Consider the following 23,182-nt stretch of genomic DNA (forward strand, 5'->3'; position numbering starts at 1 on the left):
GTTCTTTAAGCTACCCAGTCCATGATATTTTGTTATGGCAGCCTGAGCAGACTAATTCAGACAATATTTTATGTGATTAACACGAGTTAATTAACAATGTAGCAGATTAACAATGCTATAATAATATTAACTAATCTATAACGCTAAATCAGATTTTGCCAGTTGTCCTAATAATATCACCATAGCAAAAGAAATATCATCATACATAGCATTCAGCTGCCATGCCTCTTTTGTTTTCTTTAATATGGGTTAATTCCTTAGTCTTTCATTGTGCTTAATGACATTGATAATTTTGAAGGGCATAAGCCAGCTATTTTGTAGAATGTTCCTCAGTTTGGGTTTGTTTGATTTTTCCTCATGATTAGATTCAGATTATTTATTTTCCCCCAGAATACAACAGAAAGTGATGTGTTACTCTCAGTGCATCACACCAGGAGGTATGTGGTGTTTCTCTACTACTGGGGATGTTAATTTTTTTTTTTTTTTTTTTTTTTTTTTTTTTTTTTTTGAGATGGAGTCTGGCTCTTTTTTGCCCAGGCTGGAGTGCAATGGCGCTATCTCTGCTCACTGCAACCTCCACCTCCTGGGTTCAAGCAGTTCCCCCTGTCTCAGCCTCCTGAGTAGCTGGGATTACAGGCATGCACCACCACGCCCGGCTAATTTTGTATTTTTAGTAGAGACGGGGTTTCACCATGTTGGCTAGGCTGGTCTAGAACTCCTGACCTCAGGGGATCCGACCATTTCGGCCTCCCAAAGTGCTGGGATTACAGGCATGAGCCACCGCGCCTGGCCCGGGGATATTAATTTTACTCATTTGATTAAGGTGGATGTGCTGGTTTTCTCCATCAAAAAGGTGCTATTTCTGTCTTTTGTAATTGTGCAGAGATACTTTGAAACTATGTAATATACTATTAAACCTCAACATTGACTCCTTTCGCATATATCGATGACTGTTGCCTGAAACAATTTCCTACTGTGATATTTGCCAAATAGTGATTTTTAAAAATTCTATTCCTCTTTGTACATTTAATAACTAGATTTCTAGAGCTTTTCCTTCTTGTTTTTCTGATCTTAATTGATCTTAATGTCCCCTCCCCACTTTTTTTTTTGACTACATTCTTTCCCCTGGCTGACATTTGAGCAGTACTTACCAACTTTTGGGTTCTCATCAACCATTTAAATACATATGGGAATTTCTTACGGTAGGATCTCTTACACATAGTGAATTTTCACTTTTGATTTTACTTTAATAGAAATTCTTCTTGAACATTTTCTTGCCAAATTATCTTGTCTAATATTTATTAAGTTTTTATAGGATGCAATTTTCACCAACATTTATTGCTTTAGTCCTCAAAATAATCACGTGAAGATGGATTTAATTATACTTGAGAAAAATGGCAGCAGTTTAGAGAAGTTATGTGACTTGATAGTTACAAATCTAGAATCCAGGTCTTCTAGCTTCTAGCTCCTTCTTTCCTACCAGTCTCATACTACTTTCTCTACTTTCATTAAGGTATATTTTTTAAAATAAAATTTTCAAGCACATTGTATCTGTTACTGCCATGTTATATAATTCTAATTGTAATTTGTGCAGTCCTTTTGAAGAAACTCAATATCTCTTGTAATATGAGACTTTTTGTAAGCTTTATCTAGTTATTTGTGTATTTGAAGAGGAAATCAAGGACATCCATCCTGACCTCTTTTTACATTTTGCTTAGTAATTTAGGAAATATGTTAGACTCTGTCTCTCCTCTTAGAGGAACCTTCTTTTCTTCTCTTCATTTGAAGATTCTTTTATGAGTCTCATTTCTATATAAGATCATAATATTTTGTGAACTTCCATTAATCCCTTATCAGATGATTAACTGTCACAAAGTAAAATAGAAATAACATTTCAAATCCTAATATGTCATATCTTGAGTAGACAACAGTAACTGGTAATGTTTTAATATTTTGTGAATAAAATAGCATGTAGTCATCATGTACAGCCTCATTAGTAAATATCTCATTAATTTCTGTTTGCTTTTAAACATGTCCCTCTTGTTTGAATTTCTTATGGATAAAGAAACCTGAGGTTTAAAGACGGATAGTAAGTTGTGCGAAGTCATACACAAAAGATTTGACCTATTTTTTTTTTCTTCCTATTTTTCTAAATGATTATGTCCATCTCAAGTTTCTTTGCCTTTAGGAAATTTTTCCTGATTGCCTTACCTTGAGAGATTATTCTCTGGCATAACTTTTTTACATTATAATTGTTATACCATTCTGACTTAGTTTGTTCTTTATACTGCTGTTGTTCAACTTTGGTTATAACTTAACCAAAATGGATTATAAGTACTTCACAGCCATGGGCCATGACTTTCATCTCCTTGATTTCTTACATTTGAAATATAGTTTGTGACTAATTAGTGGTGAGGGTGATTAAATATGAACATTGAGAAACCTCAGATCAAAGTAATAGATTAATTTGTAGAAATAAAATTATAAACCTGTACAAATCAGGGTAAGTTTATAAATGGTTTGTGGAATGCAGAAGCCATATGAGTACTTTAACATACAGAAACTTTCAATATAATGCTAGCTTCCAGGAAATACATACTATTTCCAGAAATTATTACATTAATTTTCAAAGTTAGCATATCCTTGTCCTTTTTTTTTGAGACAGGGTGTTGCTTTGTTATCCAGGCTGGAGGGCGTGGTATAACATGGCTCACTGCAACCTCGACTTCTCTGGTTCAAATGATCTTCCCACCTCAGCTGCCTTAGTAGCTGGTTCTACAGACATGCATGCACCACCATGCCCAACTAATTTTTTTTTTTTTGCTGTAGGGCGTGGGTTTCACCTTGTTGCTCAGGCTGGTCTTGAACTCCTGAACTCAGGAGATCCTCCTGTCTTGGTCACCCAAAGTGCTGGGATTACAAGTATGAGGCACCGTGTCCAGATGTCCTTCTCATTTTTTAATTTTTTTCAGCTACTTGTGATCATGCTATATATATATTAGACTTCTACAGAAGAGAAGTTGGACTGTGATTTATTCTTATTTTTAATTTTTGAAAAGCATTTGAAGTAAATCGAATCTTACTGACATTATGTGGAGAAGTTGACCTCGTGTAAAAGACATTAATATTTCAGCTGATTTCTGGTATGGTTCAGGGCACCTAGAAAATATCTTGTGCCATAAAAAATGCTGAAGGATTTGCTGAATACAGACTATTATAGGTCTTTATTTATTTTCTGGATTAGGTGGTTTGGGAAGGTAGAATATAGAACCATAGAATGCTTTTGAGTGATATGTGTGAGTGAGAAAGTAGAATTTTATGGTTCGAGTGGTTAAATTGTCTACCACGTTGTGTATTTGTCATTTCTTTATGTTGGGAACAATTTAAGTCCTCTTTTCCAGCTACTTCGAAATATATAATACATTGTTGTTAACAATAGTTACTATGCTCTCCTTTGACAACAGAGTATACCTATTTTCTAATCTTATGTTTGTACCTGTTAAGCTACCGCTCTTCATCATCCACTCCTACCAACCCATCCTTCCCAGCCTCTAGTATCAATTATTCTACTTTCTATAAAAATATTCTATGAGAGAATATTTTTAGCTTCCACATATGAGAACATGCAATATGTCTTCGACATATGAGAACATGCAATATGTCTTTGTATGTCTGATTTATTTCACTTAAAATAATGACCCCCCAGTTCCATTGATGTTGCTGCAAATGACATGATATCATTAATTTTATGCCCTAATTATTTTATTATTCTACTGTGTATATACACAACATTTTCTTTATCCATTCATCTATTGATGAACAGTTAGGTTGATTCCATGTTTTGGCGACTGTGAATAGTGCTGCAGTATCTCTTCAATAAACTAATTTCCTTTCCTTTGGATGGATACCCAGTAGTGAGATTGCTGATTGTATGGTAGTTCTATTTTCAGTTTTACATTCAAGTTTATTATTGATATGTGTGGTTTTGTTCCTGCCGCATTGTTATTTTCTGGTGTTTTTCTATATTCTTTTGTCCTTTCTTTTTCTCTTATTGTTTATCATTGTGGTTTGGTGGTTATCTGTGGTTGTACCATGAGTCCTTTCTCTTTCTCATTTGTGTGTTTGCTTTATCATTGAGTTTTGTATTTTCATGTGTTTTCAAGATGGTAAAGGTCATTCTTTTACTTTCAGGTTTAGAGTTCCCTTGATCACATCTTGTAGGGCTGGCTTGCTGGTGATGAATTCCCTTAGCTTTTACTTACCTGGGAAATACTTTATTTTTCCTAAATTTATGAAGGATTTTTTTTCTGGATATATTAATAGTGAGTGTCCTTGACTGGCAGATTTTTTCTTTCAGCATTTTGAATTTATCATCCCATTCCTGGTCTGTAAGGTTTCCACTTAGAAATCTGCTGTTAGTCTAATGGGGGTTTCTTTATAGGTGATTAGTCACTTTTCTCTTGTTCGGGATTCTTTTTTTGTCATTGACTTTAGACATTTTGGCTATAATATTCAATGGGAAAGACTTTTTGCACTGTATCTGCTTAGGGATTACTGGTACCCCTGCATCTGAATGTCTAGCCTCTTGATAGACTTCAGAAGTTTTTATTTATTATTTCATTAAATAGTTTTTGGATCTCTTATATTCTCTTCCTTTGGAGATACAGATGATTTGTATATTTGGTGGCTTTATCATGTCCCATGGATCATAAAGGCTTTGTTCATTTTTTATTTCTTATTTTTGCCTGACTGGGTTATTTCAAAAGACCTATCTCCAAGTTCTGACATCTGGTTCTTATGCTTGGTTTAGTCTATTGTTGATGCTTTCAAATGTATTTTGTAGGCCAGGCACGATGGCTTATGCCTGTAATCCCAACACTTTGGGAGGCCGAGGCAGGCAGATCGCTTGAGGCCAGGACTTCGAGACCAGCCTGGCCAACATGGTGAAACCCCTTCTCTACTAATTGGGAGGCTGAGGCAGGAGAGTTGCTTGAACCGAGGAGACAGAGATTGCAGTGAGCAAAGATCACACCTTTGCACTCCAGCCTGGCAAGAAGAGCAAAACTCCGTCTCAAAAAAAATAAAAATAAAAAATAAAAATTAGGTGGGTGTGGTGGCACATGCCTCTAATCCCAGCTACTCCAGAGACTGAGGCAGGAGAAGTGCTTGAACCCAGGAGGCGGAGGTTGCAGTGAGCCAAAATCGTGCCACTGCACTCCAGCCTGGGTGGCAGAGTGAGACCCTATCTCAAAAAAAAAAAAATCAAATGTGTTTTGTAGTTCAGTCAATTAATTCATCTCCAGAATTTCTGTTTGGTTCTTTTTTTTTTTTGTGATATATATCTCCTTGGTAAAAGTTTCATTCATGTCCTGCGTTATTTTTCTGATTCTTTTATATTGTTTTTCAGAATGCCTTGTATCTCACTGAGTGTCTCTAGAATCAGTAATTTAAATTCTTTTTCTGAGATTTCGTGACTTTCTTTTTGATTGGGATCTGTTTCTGGAGGATTATTTTGTTCCTTTGGAGGTGTCATATTTTCTTGCTTTTCATTTTTTCTTTGTCCTTACATTGATATCTGAACATCTGGTATATCGGTTGTTTGTTCCAATTTTTTGAATTTGCTTTTGTATTGGGGGGACTTTTTCCTGCAGATGAATCCTCATTACTGGTTGGGTAGGGCACTTTGGCCTTTTTCTGGGTGCATGCAGTGGTGTAGTCTCTGTGTGATTTTTTTTTGTTTATAAGCAGCATCAGTGGTATCTGAGACTTGCTCATTGGCTTAGTGTGCAATTATTAGTGGAGGCTGTGTTCTAGTTTTGCTGAGGACTGGGACACTAGGTAGTCTAGTCTTTGGGTCACAGTGGTGGCATTACTGAGCTGACCATGCCTGTCCTTGGGCTCCAGAGTGGTGTGCACTGGCAGCAATTTTAGCTGGTCGTGGTGGACTGATTCATGGGCCTCTAGTTAGCCTGCTCAGATGCTGGTAGTAGCCATCATGGGCCAGGCAGATGGGCAGGTTCTCAAGCCCCTGAGTAGCCAGTGTGGCATGGGTGATGACCGTGACAGTGGCAGGATGACCCTCTGGGTCCAAAGCAGTGCACACTGTTTTTGACAGTGGCTGAGATTGTCTAGGTGTGCCAGTCTCCAGGCTTGAAGGTGGTGTATACAGGTAAATGCCAGCTCTGGTGGTAGTGGCTGTGAGTGTAGGCCCAATCTCACTCCCTGGGGAGGAGCGTTCAGGTGCCAGTAGTGGTGGACTGGGCTGGGCAGTCTTCTGGCCCTCAAACTATATGGTCTGGCATGGGGGGAGGAGGGGCAGAGTCAGGCCTGTCTTGCTTGCCTCAGGCTCCCTGATGATGTGAACAAGTGCTGGCTGTGGTAGGCAAGGGCAGAGTGGTCCCCAGGCCACTGGTGGGATGCTTGGGTTGTGGAAGGTAGTATCTGTACTTCTGCCTTGCTACTTGGGGCTGGGGATGATGCTGCCATCTGTGATGGCACCCTAGCTGGCAGGTGGGGAGCATATACACCACTCGTACCTCAACCCAGTGGCACTAATGCCTCAGCCCCAGTGCTGCTGGGCTTCAGAATAGTGCACAGTCTTTTGGGGGAATGGTTCCAGAATGGCATCTCGTTTGTGCTGCAGTCCCAAAGACTCAGTCATGTCTCTGCCCTTGATATGGTCTGGCTGTGCCTCAACCCAAATCTCATCTTGAATTCCCATGTGTTGTGGGAGGGGCCTGGTGGGAGGCAATTGAATCATGGGGGCAAGTCTTTCCCATGCTGTTCTCGTGATAGTGAATAAGTCTCATGAGATACGATGATTTTAAAAAGAGGAGTTCCCCTGCACAAGCTCTCTCGCTTTGCCTGCTGCCATCTGTGTAAGATGTGACTTGCTCTTCCTTGCCTTCTGCCATGATTGTGAGGCTTTCCCAGCCACGTGGAACTGTAAGTCCAATTAAACTGCTTTCTTTTGTAAATTGCCCATTCTCAGGTATGTCTTTATCAGCAGTGTAAAAATGAACTAATACAGCCCTACATCCAGTAGCTTGTGACAGCTTATTTCTAAGTCCAGGGGGCAGCCCTGCTGCTGCTGGGCTCCAGGACAGCTCACAGTCTGTAGGGGAGGGAGTTCTAAAGTGGTGCCTTGCCGTAGCTGCTTAAGTCTCAGGGAACATGAGGGGCCCAGGGGAAGCTTTCTCTCTTGCGCAGTGCATGGTACAATCTCCCTGCAGCTCCTTATGTTAGTTTCAGGGCTTACCAGGGTTGAGGAGCTCTTTAGCGGCCTGGTATTGTAGGGATCCATGGTGATAATGTGGACAGCTGAGAGTCTCTCACTTACCCTTTCTCTATATTGAGAAGTATCTCTTGGGTGCCAGTCCTCACTGCACAGGCCATCTTGCTTCCTTCTCCTTCCTTGCTTTAGGTGTTGTCTGTCAATTTCCTATTGAATTCCATTATTCTCTATTGGCTGATCTATTCAATGTATGATTATCTATCCGCTCTTCTGGTTTTTCTTAGAGGAGGAAGGGAGTACAAAATGCCCCTAGTCAACTATCTTGAAGCTGCAACTATCTTGAAGCTGTAACTGTCTTGAAGCTGTCTCTGGTTCTTATTTTTTCTGTCAGTGTAACAGATGTTATAAGTTGTTATAATAAAAGTTGATTCTTGAAAGCTTATTTCTTTAAGTAATGAGTAAAGCTCCAAATCTACATGTAGAATATAGTGGTTATTATCTTATGGATAAATTTAGAATTAGTTTTAAAATCCACTATGTGATAGATACTTTTCTGGGGATTTTCACAAAGTGTATCATGTTATCGTCACTCTGACTCTCTGATATAAGGTAGGCATTGTTTTCATACTCTTAAAAATGAGGCATGAAACACAGATCAATTGTCTTTATATAGTTGGACCAGAATACTATATTTAATAAGTGGCAGAATTTTAAATTGAACCCCTGCTTGAGTTTACATTTGATAGTAATGATGTTGTCGTTGATGATGGTATTAGTAATAATAGTTAATTTCTATTTTAGTGCTTTACATGTAAGATCTTATATAATCTTTAAAACAATATTATGAAAGAGGCACATCAGACATATCGGGGATCTGAGACTTAGAGAGATTAAGTTATATGCCCAAGGTGCTTGGGGCTGGAATGTATAATGCAGATTTATTTGTCAACAAGATCTATAAACTACTGTATGCCACCACCCTCTAAAGCTGGTCCTGTTTCTTTACACCTGAATCTAGAATGGAGTATAAGAATAGGAAACATATGGTTTGACAATATCTGTCAAATCTGTGAATACAAATTATGTTTCATCATAAATTGATAATCAGCTAAATCCTATTCATTTCATAGACACAAATTGGTTTATCGACTAAAAGTTACTCCTTTCTGTATTCAGATATTTCTTGCTATTTTCAAATGAAAATAGTATTTGTGAAATCATTTAATTGCTGAAGAACTAATACAAATTTTAACTAATTGGATTATTATCCTTTCTGATGTAACACTGTTGAAGGATTTTGAAGTATCTCTGAAATATTCTGAGTGAATTATAATTGTAGAAACAATGATAGTATTAAAAATCAAAGATGAAACCAAATTTAAACTTTAATTGTTTTGTACTTCCTTTTTCAGATCATTCTCATCTTGGCTGCTGCCGACCCAAGGATTATAAGGTGTGTAGAATGAATTGTAGAATAATAATTGTTCTGGCTTTCAGACAACAACATGAGTCTATTTCATATATATATATATATCAGATAGGGATTATCAAATTCATTTAGTAAAAAATGTAAAAACAATAATTGTCATATCGTAATGTTATTTTGGTTACTTAGGCAGTACATTTAATGTCTTTCTACAAGTATTTTGTGGCTTTTGGTTATTCATTTGTATTAATTATTGAATATGTTAGTCCATGTTTATGTGTGTACATGAGAGAGAGAAATCAGTTGTTATATTCAGTAATACCTTACATGGTATTATTTCCAAATTTCAGTCATTCACAGAGCACCCTCATAATTTTTGCAGGTATATGTATGTATACCTTTTGCAGTATTTGCATATATTTTATGCTCTTTTCCTTAAATTCACTTAATTTCTGTTTGTTTACTCACCATGATAAATGAGAATCCAGTATCACATGCTTTATATGTATGACAGCCTTAAAAATACAGTGAAAATAAAGCAATGTTTCTAAATTTTGGCTAGATACTGTTTTGCTAAAGGCTCTGAGGCATGCTGTCTGTTTCTTAAAATGAGAAGTAATGGTAGAGAGGTGTAAAAGACATATCAATAGCTAACTGAGGATTTCTTATTGAAAGAGAATTGAAAATATATTTTTTCTGGTGATTCAGTATTATTTCATGTATGTTCATGTGCCATGTAAAATCCGTATATCTTCTAAAATCATTTTGGGTGCCATTATTATTTGCTGTATCACCTATAACCCATGTCCTACATTTTGAGAAGAACTGTCTCACAGCTTGTCTTTTCTGTCCCTAAGTGAAAGCATCTTGATAATAAGTGTTACTATATGTGGGAAAACAAAAGAAAAACCATAGCTTTTCTTAAAATATAATTATTTATGTACTTAAACTATTTATTTTCTTAAACTATTTTGTGCTACTATTAAACTATTTTGTGCTACTGGTACTGAATACCACAATACTTTGCCATACTTTGACTATGATAAAAGAAGTATAGCATAATTAAATAATGAGCCAAGGCACTGTTTAGGGACACAGATCTACCCGTGTCAGAATCATCTAGGTGAATCTTTATAAATATTTATTCTAAGCCTACTAAATTGAAATTGCTGAGTATGGAGACTGGAATTTTCTATTTTTACCAAGTTTCTGGGTGATTCTTATGCATCTCTTTTGCCACCTATCTAAGGATTCATAATTGACAGCCACTAGTGTAGACTATGAATATAACACTTATATAGATAGGACTCTTCCTGTATAGCAGGAGTCCCCAACCCCCAGGCCACACGAGTAGTGGTCTGTGGCCTGTTAGGAACTGGGCCACACCACAGGAGGTGAGTGGCAGGTGAGTGAGCATTATGGCCTGAGCTCCACCTCCTGTCAGGTCAGTGGCAGCATTAGATTCTCATAGGAGCACGAACCCTACTGTGCTGTGCATACAAGAGATCTAGATTGTGTGCTCCTTATAAGAATCTAACTAATGTCATATGATCTGAGGTGGAACAGTTTCATTCTGAAACCAGGCATCCTCCCCGCCCCCCACCAGTTCGTGGAAAAATTGTCTTCCACAAAACTGGTTCCTGGTGCCAAAAAGATTGGGGACTGCTGCTGTATAGTGTTTATATATGGAGTTGTTGCTTTTTTAAGGCCCTCACTAGAGGAGAGGGGGCCCGGAATAATTAACTTAGTCCAGTCCCATCATAACATTTAAAATTTATGCAAACACATACACATGCACCTTGGTATTTGTTATACACACAAACATTCACAGTATGGCAAGGACCTATCGATCTTGCTTATTGATAATAATTGGTAGTACCTAGCATATTATCTGACATATAGTAGGAATTCCTAACATATGCATATTATGTAAGTGGATTATTAAGAGGAAACAAGTAAACCAAATCTATACAAATATAGAATGAAGAGCAAGTACTAATCTTTATCCTAAGGCAGCTATAATCCTGCTGTAAGTTGGCTGGTCCATTTGAAGACAGGTATTAAGAGCCCTCTTTTCCAAATGAATTCCACCAAAAACTGCATTTCAACCCCTTTAATTCCTTCCCACTCCCATCTCTGGATTCCTTAATATCAGGGCTTCCCTTGGGGGGTAGTAGGTGGTAAGTTCACAGGATTATTTTTGTATTCAGGAGGTAGATTTTCATATAAATATATCTGCAGCATTGAACATGAAAATAAAAAAGGATTATTTTCACATAGGTACATAGTAGTTAATCAATATTCAGGTAATAGAACACTATAGGACTTCAATATGGAAAAGAGCCATGAAACTGGGAGTGCTCGCAGAACATTTTCTAGAAAAGTAGGACCTTGCATGAGTTCTTTGAATGAATGTACTTTGCATAGGAAAGAGAGTTCTTTCCTGAGATTCTCACCTTTTCTTTTTTCTCCAGCTTTATTAAGGTATAATTGACAAAAATTTTATGTACTTATGGTACAACATGATGTTTTCATATATGTATACATTGTGGAATGATTAAATTAAGCTACTTAACATATCTATTACTTCACATACTTATTTGTTGTGGTGAGTTTTCACAATTTTTTAAGGCTATCATACACGTAAAGCATATGATAGTGCAATTTCATTTATCATGGGTGAGTTTTATTTCCATTGTATTTTTAAAGGCTATCATGCATGTAAAGCATATGATACTGGATTTTCCTTTATTATGTCACCATGATAAATAAATAAAGAAGAGAAAGTGACTTTAAGGAAAAGAGCGTAAGATATATGCAAATACTGCAAAGATTATGAGGGTGCTCTGTGAATGACTGAAGTTTGGAAATACTACCATATAAGGTATTACTGAATGTAACAACTGATTTTCTCTGCTAAGACAAATCTGTCTTAGCAATTTTCAAGTATATGATATATTATTAGTTATAGTCATCATGCTGTAAAATAGATCTCCAGAATTTTTTCATCCTGTCTACTTGAAACTTTGTACCCTTTGACCAACATCTCTGCATTCTGCCCACCATACCCCAACACTCCTCTGGCAACCACCATTCTGTTTTCTGCTTCTGTGCGTGACTTTTTTAGATTCACATGTGATATTGTTTGGCTGTGTGTCCCTACCCAAATCTCATCTAAAATTGTAATCCCTACGTGTCAAGAGATGGACAATTCCCACCTGTTGAGAGAGAGAGAGGTGATTAGATCATGAAGGCAGTTTCCCCCTTGCTGTTCTCATGATAGTGAGTTCTCACGAGTTCTGATAGTTTGATAAGCAGTTTTCCCCACTGTTGCTTGCTCTCTCTTGCTTGCCATCATGTAAGATATGCCTGCTTCTCCTTCTGCCATGATTGTAAGTTTCCTGAGACCTCCCCAACCATGCAGAACTATGAGTCAATTAAACCTCTTTTCTTTAAAAATTACCAGTCTTGGGTATGTCTTTATAGCAGTATGAAAACAGACTAATATAACATGTAAGCATGATCATGTGACATTTGTCTTTCTGTGCCTATCTTATTTAACTTAACATTATGTCTTCCAGGTTCATATTGTTGTATAATAAATGACAAGACTTTCTTCTTTTTAAAGGCTGAATAGTATACCATTGTATGTGTGTGTGTATACTACATTTTCGTTATCTATTAATGAATTGATAGGCAATTAGGTTGATTCCATATGAGCTTACCACTTTCTTGAAATCCCTTGTGATATGGTTTGGCTGTGTCCCCAGCCAAATCTCAACTTGAATTGCATCTCCCAGAATTCCCACATGTTGTGGGAGGTACCCAGGGGGAGATGATTGAACCATGGGCGTTGATCTTTCCCATGTTATTCTCGTGACAGTGAATAAGTCTCATGAGATCTGATGGGTTTATCGGGGCTTTCCGCTTTTGCTTCTTCCTCATTTTTCTCTTTCTGCCATCATGTAAGAAGTGCCTTTCGCCTCCCACCATGATTCTGAGGCCTCCCCAGCCATGTGGAACTGTAAGTCCAATTAAACCTCTTTTTCTTCCCAGTCTTGTGTATGTCTTTATCAGCAGTGTGAAAACAAATGAATACATCTTGCTAAATACAAATAAAAGCCAGCACAAAGTACTGTTCTTCCAATTTATTTCCCTAGAGATACAAGCTTGCAAACCATGTGATCTGCCTTTCAAGCTATTGTAGGCTATAGTTTTATTAAATATTTTGCCACTGCATTACAGACATCATAAATTTTCTATTTGAAAATAGTTGTTCCCCATGCTGCCTGCCCCCAACTGATAAGCCAATGTATATATTGATTTCTGTTAAGGCTAGTACATTAAGATAACAATTTGTAAACTCATTGGGGTAATGCTATTTGATATACCAGTAAGCCTCCAACTGTTGGAAGCTTAATATAATAGAAATTTAGTTTTTAATTACATAACAATTAAATTGAGGATACTTTCGATCTGTATGCTATTTTCTCCATGCTGTGACCCATCTTATGGCTTTGGCTCACCCTGAGGCCTTGGTGTCTTCTTCAAATGGTGGAAGATGATGGAAAATATGGAGAAGCCATATCTGTTTCTTAAAAGCCTGGGCCTGGGATTGACACACCATTCTTGCCTACTTTCTATTGCCAATAACTAATCACATTCTCTTACCTAGATGCAAAGATTTCTTCTTAGCAACAATTTTACTCTGGAAGAGGGAAAGCTGAATTGTGGGCAGCCAGCCATTTCTATTACACGTGTAATACTCTGTTCCATTCCCCTGCTAATATCTCTTTATCTCTTTAAAAAGATTATATGACCGACACTGTTATGCTAGAAGTAGAAAATTAGCAAAACTAGAAATTGTCTCTGCCCTCATGGATATTTCATGGCAGTGAAGGAAGAAGTCATACTAAGAAAATCACAAACATTCATATGTACTTGGAACTGTGATACATATCATGGAGGACATACATAATGCTTTGACATTATATACTGAGATGGTTTGACCTGGTTGAGGAGAATGGAAAAGGTATTTTGAGGATGTTGAGCTTTGAAGATGAATAAGAGTTTACTCTATGAAAAGGTGAGGGAAGAGCATGTGCAATAGAAAAGGGAAAATAGCATTTATTAAGGTTCAGTGGCTAAGCAACTAAAAGATTGGTATTGCTGGAAGTAAAGACATGAATAGGTACATAGTGTAAATTGAGCCTGTAGAAGCAGGTAGGGATTAAATCTTTTAGGCCATATTGGAGATTTTGGTAATTATCCTAAGTACAATGGGAGCAAATGAAATGATTTTAAACAGCAAGATGACATGGCGAGATTTATATTTGAAAATATCACTCTGAATTGCAGTATGGAAAATGAATGGACTGAGAAAAGAGTGGATGCTGGTAGACAAGTTAGTAGGCCATTGAATAGTCAAGGTGAGAAGTGATAGATTAGATTGGGGCGGTAGTAATGGAGGGTGATAGCCGTAGAGATATTAGACAGATATTTAGAATTAATGTTGGAAAAGTAGACCTGAAAAATGGAAAAGAAGTGCTGTGTGACGATGTTTTGGCCAACGATGGACCACAAATATGACAGTTGTTTTGTAAGATTGTAATGTCTATTTTTGATGTACTTTTTCTATGTTTAGGTCTGATACAAAAATCTTTATCATTCTGTTAAAATTGTTTACAGCATTCACTACAGTAACAAGTTGTACAGGTTTGTAGCCTAGGTACAATAGGCTATACCACTATAGCCTAGGTGTGTTGTAGACTATACCATCTAGATTTATGTAAGTACACTCTATGATGTTTGCATGGTGACAAAATTGCCTAATGACGTATTTCTCAGAAGGTATCCCCATTGTTAAGCAATGCATGCTTAACAATGAGAACACATGACTGAATGTGTTCTCATAGAGAAAAATTTGATGTTTTGAATATGTTTTCTACCTAGAGTGATTTAAAAATTAGCAAGATCCCAGTAAAAATACCTCTAGGCTTTTTTTTTTTTTTTTAATTCCAGGAGCTAGGCAAAAATAGCCAGGAAGGCTTTGAAATCAAAGAGCATTGAAAGGAACTTAGCTCTGCAATGTTAAGAAAAATTGTTAGATTTCTGATTTTCACAACTCAATGTTTGATGATACCATTTATTGATACAGGAAAATGTACAAGGACTAGGTTGGAGTTCACAGAATTCTAAATTTTTCTGCAAATTCCTGTGTATCTTGTTTAGGCTTTGGAGAGTCTTTGGCAGTGGTTTTCATCCCAGAAGCTTAAAAATCAACAGACCAGGGCTTAAAAGTCAACCACATGACACTTGTCCCATTCTGAAGGGGATTTACCTTTAAGAAGTTACTGAACTTTTGTTTCTAGCAGGTCAGATGGAAAGGAAAGCAGGCAAAAGGAAGGATAGAGGCCTGAGGGTGATGGAGGAACATAACACAGGAGATAGGGAGTAGTGGGATAAATGCTATATCTTTCAAATTGGAATGTGAAGGCATCTCAAAGGCAAATGGTTTTAACATTTTATATTTTTAATTTGCCTTGGCTAGCAAATCTTTTAAGGAAGAATTTTTAGAATCTGGATTAAAAAATAAATTTTGTCGTAACAATTAGGAAATATAGACCATTGGATGTGTGAGATTTTGCTTCTTTCCATTTTAAGGTACCTTTCAAACAAACAGTTTTATTTATATAAAAAACTCTCCAAAGTTGCCATTGTAAGTCTAAAATATCCTTGGTGAAATCATGCTGTTTAGAAAAATAAGTGTATAATTTAAAGTTCTAGTATGAATACATGTAGGAAGCTTGAATACAACTTGGAAGGGGCATGGACCTAGACTGAAATAAATCCATGAGTCTGGCGGTGTTGGTCAAATATATTACTTGTGCGCATTTTGTCTTTGCACCTCATTTTAATAGTTGCTTATTCCAAATTGAAGACTGGACAGATTTGCAATTCTAGAAACATGGGAGATTTGGAGGCAGTCTCTCACAGAGGAAATTTCTCTCATGAAGAAAACAATTAAAAAAACAAAACAAAACAAAACAGAGGAACGTTTTCATGATATTTTGACAAGTGACCCAGGGCAAAGATTTTACTATAAGGATGTTGGTACAATGAGAACAGCTGAACCTGTGAGTCTTTGGGCCTGGCTCAAAAATGGATTTAGTGGCTTTTGTCTGTTCACTTCTCTAGGAACTTTCTTTTATAGAATCCCCTCAAAAAGTGACAAAGACAAAGAGATACATATTAGTATTGTTAGTAATGAGCCAGGTTTCTCCCTGGCATACAAATGTTCAAATATGATCAGATAATTAATAGATTACTGAAAGTCTTCTGCATTTCTGAAAGACAGGGTAACTCAGTGATTGAGAGCTTAACCAAAGGAAATTGGAGCTGAGACTCAGTACCGAGACCCACTTCACCATTATAGCCAGAGGGACCCCTGAAGAGAGAGGCTAAAAGAAGTCACAGAGAAATTTGGTATTTCTAAGTTGAAGATCTTAGCTGTGGCAGCAAAAGGGCCTATTGGATCTTATTGGACTTCTAGGATTGTCAACTGCCATCTGGTCAGAAGTCCATCACAAACTGAATAACCTGTTGATATGCAAAGCTGAGTTTATGACATAATACAGTATGGGAGAGCACCACCTTGACAGTCTTACTGTTGTCTCTGAAAGAGGAAGGTTAATGGCTGATATTTATATGGTTTTGGGAACTGGGCTTGAGTGTTTTAAGAGAGCTTTCAGTGTGGGATTCTAGTAGGCAAAGTTTGTGATATAAAAGTTTAGGATTAATGGAATAAAGGCATGGGTCTTAAAGAAAGTCTTGACAAGTAAACACTATTTTGATAAGGAAGGGATTTGTTCAGTTGAGTGATCTGTTGTCCTAAGATGGGAACTGTTTGCCAGGATTCAGAATCTGTTGTTTGGAGAAGGTAGCTGATTGATGATTGAGCAGTCTGTTTCTCAGGTAAATGATTTATGGGAAGGTCTTGAAGAAAATAACGAAGTTATTTACTGGTTTATAGCTTTATTTTCCTGGGCAAGAATTGAAGAACTCATGAGAATGTCATGTCGTAGTAGGTAGGTCTTAGTTCTTTGTTCTGATGGTTAAGCCATATGAATGCAGATGGTCTCAGTTCTCATGTCTCACTACAGTTATATGTTTTTCCATTAGTGTGTTGTACATTGTTTATTAGACATATTCCCAGAAACCTTATGGCTTGTTCCTATTGTGAATGGACTTTTATTTTGGTAAAATTACATTTTTGTTGTTTTACTGATGTATAGGTTTGGAATTGATTTTTGTATGACAATCTTGTAATAGATGTTCTTGGATTTTTTTTATAGAGGTAAACTTACCATCTACATATAAAGAATTTTATTTTTGCCTTTCATAATCTTTTTCTCAGCTTACCAGGATCTTCAATACTGCAAATAAAACTGGCAATAGCGAATGTGGCAGAGACATTTCTTACTTATTGGCTATACACACACTTTCCCATACTTCTAAGCCTAATTGCAGGTAGATGGGGCCTAGTTCTAGCCAATAGACTGTGCATGGAAATTTTGTGGATCAGTTCCAGGGCAAAGCATTGAAGAGTTAATATAAACATTGATATGTTTGGCTGTGTCCCCACCCAAACTTCAACTTGAATTGTATCTCCCAGAATTCCCCTATGTTGTGGGAAGGACCCAGGGGGAAGTAATCGAATCATGGGGACCAGTCTTTCCCATGCTATTCTCCTAATAATTGTAAGTAAGTGTCAAGAGATCTGAGGGGTTTATCAGGGGTTTCTGCTTTTGCTTCTTCCTCATTCTCTCTTGCTGCCGCCATGTAAGAAGTGCCTTTTGCCCTCAGCCATGAACGTGAAACCTCCCCAGCCATGTGGAACTGTAAGTCAAACTTCTTTTCCTCCCAGTCTTGTGTATGTCTTTATCAGCAGTGTGAAAACAGACTAATACAGTAAATTGGTACCAGTAGAGTAGGGCATTGCTGAAAAGATACCTGGAAATGTGGAAGCGACTTTGGAACTGGGTAACAGGAAGAGGTTGGAACAGTTTGGAAGGTTCAGAAGAAGACAGGAAAATGTGGGAAAGTTTGGAACTTCCTAGTGACTTGTTGAATGGCTTTGGCAAAAATTCTGATAGCAATATGGACAATAAAATCCAGGCTGAGGTGGTCTCAGATGGAGATGAGAAGCTTTTTGGGAACTGGAGTAAAGGTGACTCTTGTGAGGAGACTGGTGGCATTTTTCCCCTGCCCTAGAGATCTGTGGAACTTTGAACTTGAGAAAGATGATTGAAGGTATCTGGCAGAATAAATTTCTAAGCAGCAAAGCATTCAAGAGGTGACTTGGGTGCTATTAAAGGCATTCTGTTTTATAAGGGAAGCAGAGCATAAAAGTTTGGAAAATTTGCAGCCTGACTATGTGATAGAAAAGAGAAACCTATTTTCTGGGGAGAAATTCAAGCCAGCTGCAAAATTTGCATAAGTAGCAAGGAGCCTAATGTTAATCCCCAAGACCATAGGTGAAATGTCTCCAGGTCATGTCAGAGACCTTCATGGCAGCCCCTCCCAATCACAGGCCCGGAGGTCCAGTAGGAAAAAGTGGTTTCATGGGCTGGGCCCAGGGTCCCTGTGCTGTGTGCAGCCTAGGGACTTGGTGCCCTGTGTCTCAGTGACTCAAGCCACGGCTAAAGGGGCCAATGTAGAGCTTGGGCTCTGGCTTCAGAGGGCAGAAGCCCCAAGCCTTGGCAGCATCCATGTGGTGTTGAGCCTGCGAGAGCGCAGAAGTCAAGAATTGAGGTTTGGGAACCTCCGCCTAGTTTTCAGAAGATGTATGGAAACTCCTGGATGCCCAGGCTGAAATTTGCTGCAGGGGCAGAACCCTCATGGTGAACTTGTGCTAAGGCAGTGCAGAAGAGCCCCCACACAGAGTCCCTACTGGGGCACTGCCTAGTGGAGTGGGAAAAGAGGGACACCATCCCTCAGATCCCAGAATGGTAGATCTACTGACAGCTTGCACCATGCGCCTGGAAAAGCTTTGACTGCCCCACTGGATTTCAGACTTGCATGGGCCCTGTAACCCCTTTGTTTTGGCCAGTTTCTCTCATTTGGAACAGCTGTGTTTACCCAATACCTGTACCCCCATTGTGTCTAGGAAGTAACTAGCTTGTTCTTAGTTTTACAGGCTCATAGGCAGAAGGGACTTGCCTTGTCTCAGATGAGACTTTGGATTTTGGGTTAATGCTAAAATGAGTTCGGACTTTGGGGGACTGCTGGGAAGGCATGTTTCGTTTTGAAATGTGAGAACATGATATTTGGAGGTGCCAGGGGTGAAATGATACGGTTTGGCTGTGTTCCCATCCAAATCTTAACTTGAATTGTATCTCCCAGAATTCCCACATGTTGTAGGAGGGACCCAGGGGAAGGAAGTTGAATCGTGGGGGCCTGTCTTTCCCATGCTGTTCTCGTGATAGTAAATAAGTGTCATGAGATCTGATGGGTTTATCAGGGGTTTCTGCTTTTGCTTCTTCCTCATTCTCTCTTGCCGCCACCCTGTAAGAAGTGCCTTTCACCCTCAGCCATGATTGCGAAACCTCCCCAGCTATGTGGAACTGTAAGTCTAATTAAACCTCCTTTTCTTCCCAGTCTTGTGTGTGTCTTTATCAGCAGCATGAAAATGGACTAATGCAAACACTCTTATTGTTACAGTGACAATGAAGCTTCAGGTTCTAGATAGTACAGTTATAATTTGTTTAGCATGTTTTATCAGCATAAGTCCCTGGGCAGTTTTGTATAATTTCTCTTGCTAAACTGTGTTACCATATAGTGGAGGAAAAATGAACGTTTATGATGTCAAGCCATTGATTTTCAAACTTAATTTGCTACTGCAGTATTGCCTAACATGCTGTAGTGTAGACTAATGTAGTGTGTATTCTTGTCTTTGAAAGGATAATCTATAAATTTCCACACATATAAATATTATTTGCAGTAAAGTTTTGTTAGCTATTCTTTAGCAAGTTAAGGAAGTTCCCTTGAAATTCCTTGTTTGAATAGAATATATATATGTATATATATAGAATGAATGGATATTGAATATTATCAAATGCTGTTTCCAGCACCTGTTGAGATGATAATTTTTTTATGGTGAATTGATAAATTTTCTAATGATAATCCATCCTTGTATTATTTGAATAAACTGCCTTGTCATGTTGTGTTCTTCTAGCTTATTCTTTAACATTCCTGAATTAAAATATTTTAGTTATGATTTTTCCATATATGGCCACAACTGAGGGTGGCCTATAGTTATGCTTTCTTGTACTGTCCTTGAATGATTTGGTAGCATTGTTGTGATCACATTATAACTTTAGTTGGGAATGTTTTCTTTCTTTCTCAGTTTGTCAGTTTGTTCCTTAGCTGTGTATATTGGATTATTGGTAAATCATATTGTGAGCCCATCCTTTGTGGGACTTCCCTTGTAGAAATCCTGTTAGGCTTGGGCTATGAGAGTTTGCAATTTGTTTCTGCCATAGATCCCTCATATATAATTGGTCTGGAACCCCCACTGCTTAACAGCTGTTTGATTTTGCTTTTATTTTCTTACCAATAAGGTACAGATAATAAAAATGTCTACCTCATAAGGTTGTTGTGAGGATTTAAAAAGTTTTTGTATGTAAGTGAATAGAACAGTGGTCTAAGAGGGGAGGGGTTCCCCTCAAGAACTGATATATTTGGGAATTATTTTCTTATTGTATTATTTTAGAATATCTTTTAAATTCGGCTTCAGTGTAAAAAAAGTACATCTTACTTAAACCAAATCAGATAGTGTGCATATAAATGTTTAAATCAGATAAGATAGGAATTGATCATTTACTTGATGTAAGATTCACTAAGGAATGTTCTTGGCAAGATTGAGAAACTGATTTCAGTTACCCATATCTACTTTTTCCCCTTTCAGAACCATACTTTCCTCTGACCATCCTGCAAGTTGTACCTGCACTGTACGTCTGTCCTATGGTCCTTATTCTCAACTACTTCTCAGCTAATTTCGTTTGAATTATTTCTGTTTATTTCTGAACTCTTCTGCCCTATGACAGAAGAGAAACTTTAGAGAATAGTGTGTGGTACTAGGCACTGTGTAGGCTTACAACAAATATTTGTTGAGTAACTGAATTTTCTAGTTCCCATTATTTGTAGTAGTTAATTCTCACCCACACTAATTTGACCTTGAGGTTTTTGTAAATATAACATTTTTATGGCCATTAATATGATTTGTCAACTTACTGTGTAAGCAACTTTTCAGGAATCTTATTTCATGCGTGTGGTATAAAAACTCTACGTATCATAGATTTGAAGAGCATGTCATTAACCACAATGACTTTAGTGTATGAAGTTTCCTTTTTTACCTGTACCAGTTTCAGATTAGTTTAAAAATATTGGTTATTTTTTCATCTTGATACATTTTAGCATTTGCCATATTGAAACTGTTGCATTTGTGGGTTCATAGAAAGTCATTTAAAAAACTCTTTTCATAAACGTAAAAAAGGCCTTTTTTTATGCTGAAGTATAAATGCTATACAGAAAATTATCTTTATGAGCCAAGCTCTCCACTAGTGTTTTCACTTTTCTTTCATTTAATTTTTGTGTCAAATCTGTAAGATTATGTCTTCGGTTTATAGGTAAGGAAACTAAAGCCTCAATAGGGTAAATGACTTGCTCAGGGTCTCATAAGCAGCAGGGATTTGAACTCAAGTTTTTGGACTCTAAGCCAGTATTATTGAAGATATACTCAAGAAATATAACCCTTTTGTGATGAGCTAAAGAGATAATATTCCATTTAGCTTTTGAAAGGAAATAATCCAAGGGAAACTCACAAGAGCTATGGAAACATTTTTTAAGCTAAGGCTGAAGGCTTTAAGTTTGAAATGGATTCTTATCAAAGAGACCTACCCTTTCGTTATACCTCCTAATCCCTTATTTAGATAAAAGACTTTCCAAAGCATACACTCTAATTCCATGGAAGGAATATATTCAAGCTGTGTTCCCATTGCACAATTACTTCATGTCTATTTAGCTCTAATTTCCTTTCTCATTACTTCTCCTTGATGTCTTATATTCTGTATTGTAACTTTTTTTGAGAGCTCCACTGGCTCCCTTGCTAATATATTTATTTAACACCCGTGATTGTTGTTCCCTGCTTTGTTTGCTACTTTACATGCAGAAGATGCTTAATAAATGTTGAATACTATTGAGTTACAGCATTTAAGATTCTTGTACAATGTGTCCCTCCCACCTCTATGATATTCTCTATTACATTTGTGTAGAAATAGCCAAACTATTATTCATTTTTCATCTTTGCTCATCTTGTGCCTTTTTCCTATTCTGAATGGCTTTTCTCCTCCTTTCCTCTATGTGTGGCTTTGATTTCAATTCTACTTTCTCAATTAGACCTCCACCATTAAGACCATTAGAAGTCTTTCATTCCTTTGAATTTCTTTTTGCAGTTGTTGTCATTGGAATGTGTTTGACACTTCAGCATATCTTATTGTCATTTATCCTTCTGTATATGCCCTGTCTCATCTGGATTGTGAGTTTAAATTTTTGTATTTCTTTAGGTTTGAGTTCTAGCTAACATGTTCAAGAGATTCTCAGTGAATATTCTGATAGAAATTCAGTGGTAGTCACCTATAAAAGGCTTTGTATAAAGCATTGCTGACTAGTTTGGGGAGAAAATTTAGCAGATAAAAATGAAGTGGTCTGCCATTTAACATATCTCAGTTGACATTGAAATTGATAAAAAAATAATCCAAGCAAAGTGACTCGTATTTGGATATATTCTAGAAACAACAGTGTGACACCTTCTCCCACTTTCTTTTTCTTTCTTGTCTTTCTTTTTTTTTTTTTTTTTTTTTTTCTTTTTCTTTGAGACAGAGTCTTGCTGCGTCACCCAGGCTGGAGTGCAGTGGTGCAGTCATAGCTCACTGCAACATAGAACTCCTGAGCTCAAGGTTCCTCCTGCCTCAGCCTCCTGAATAGTTGAGACCACAGGTGTGAGCTACCTATTCTGCGTCTCTTAACATATACACTTACACTGTTGACCATCAACCTCCTTGATCTTGTTTTTAACATTTACTGTGTTTTTTGTTTTGTCTCTGAATAGCTAAAAATGGAGCAATTTTATTTTTTTCTTCAATCTTGATCACATATTTCTTGTTGGTCAGTTATTGGGGACTGTAACTGAGTCATTTGAACTATGTTCTATTAGGTTCTGGAATGAAAGCATGATTCTCTCAGCTGACCACTGACTTATTATTTGTTGTAATTTTGGAAAATAGTGAAAATTATGGTAGTGTTGAAGCAAAACCTATACTGGACTTACATTTTAATAACAAATGACATACATTTATTGGGCAACTAATTTATACACCTAGACATCCTGCAATATAGTTTACGTAAATAATGGAAGATCTATATAAGCTAGCTATTATTATTTTTCATGTGAGGGAAATTAG

General features: G+C 37.3%; 1 protein-coding gene across 8 annotated transcripts in view; it reads left to right on the forward strand.

Moving 5' to 3' along the window:
- SPATA6 (spermatogenesis associated 6) overlaps positions 1 to 23,182 on the forward strand; it is a 124,716-nt gene that overhangs the window by 60,947 nt on the left and 40,587 nt on the right. For all 8 annotated transcript variants that reach the window (XM_055254986.2, XM_063627509.1, XM_055254989.2 and 5 more), the window contains one exon: positions 8,647 to 8,687. In XM_055254986.2, the coding sequence (XP_055110961.1) occupies positions 8,647 to 8,687 (41 nt within the window). The remainder of the gene's footprint in view (positions 1 to 8,646; positions 8,688 to 23,182) is intronic.

The sequence above is a fragment of the Symphalangus syndactylus genome, chromosome 12, assembly GCF_028878055.3.
Source record: "Symphalangus syndactylus isolate Jambi chromosome 12, NHGRI_mSymSyn1-v2.1_pri, whole genome shotgun sequence".
In the NCBI taxonomy this organism is placed as follows: domain Eukaryota; kingdom Metazoa; phylum Chordata; class Mammalia; order Primates; family Hylobatidae; genus Symphalangus; species Symphalangus syndactylus.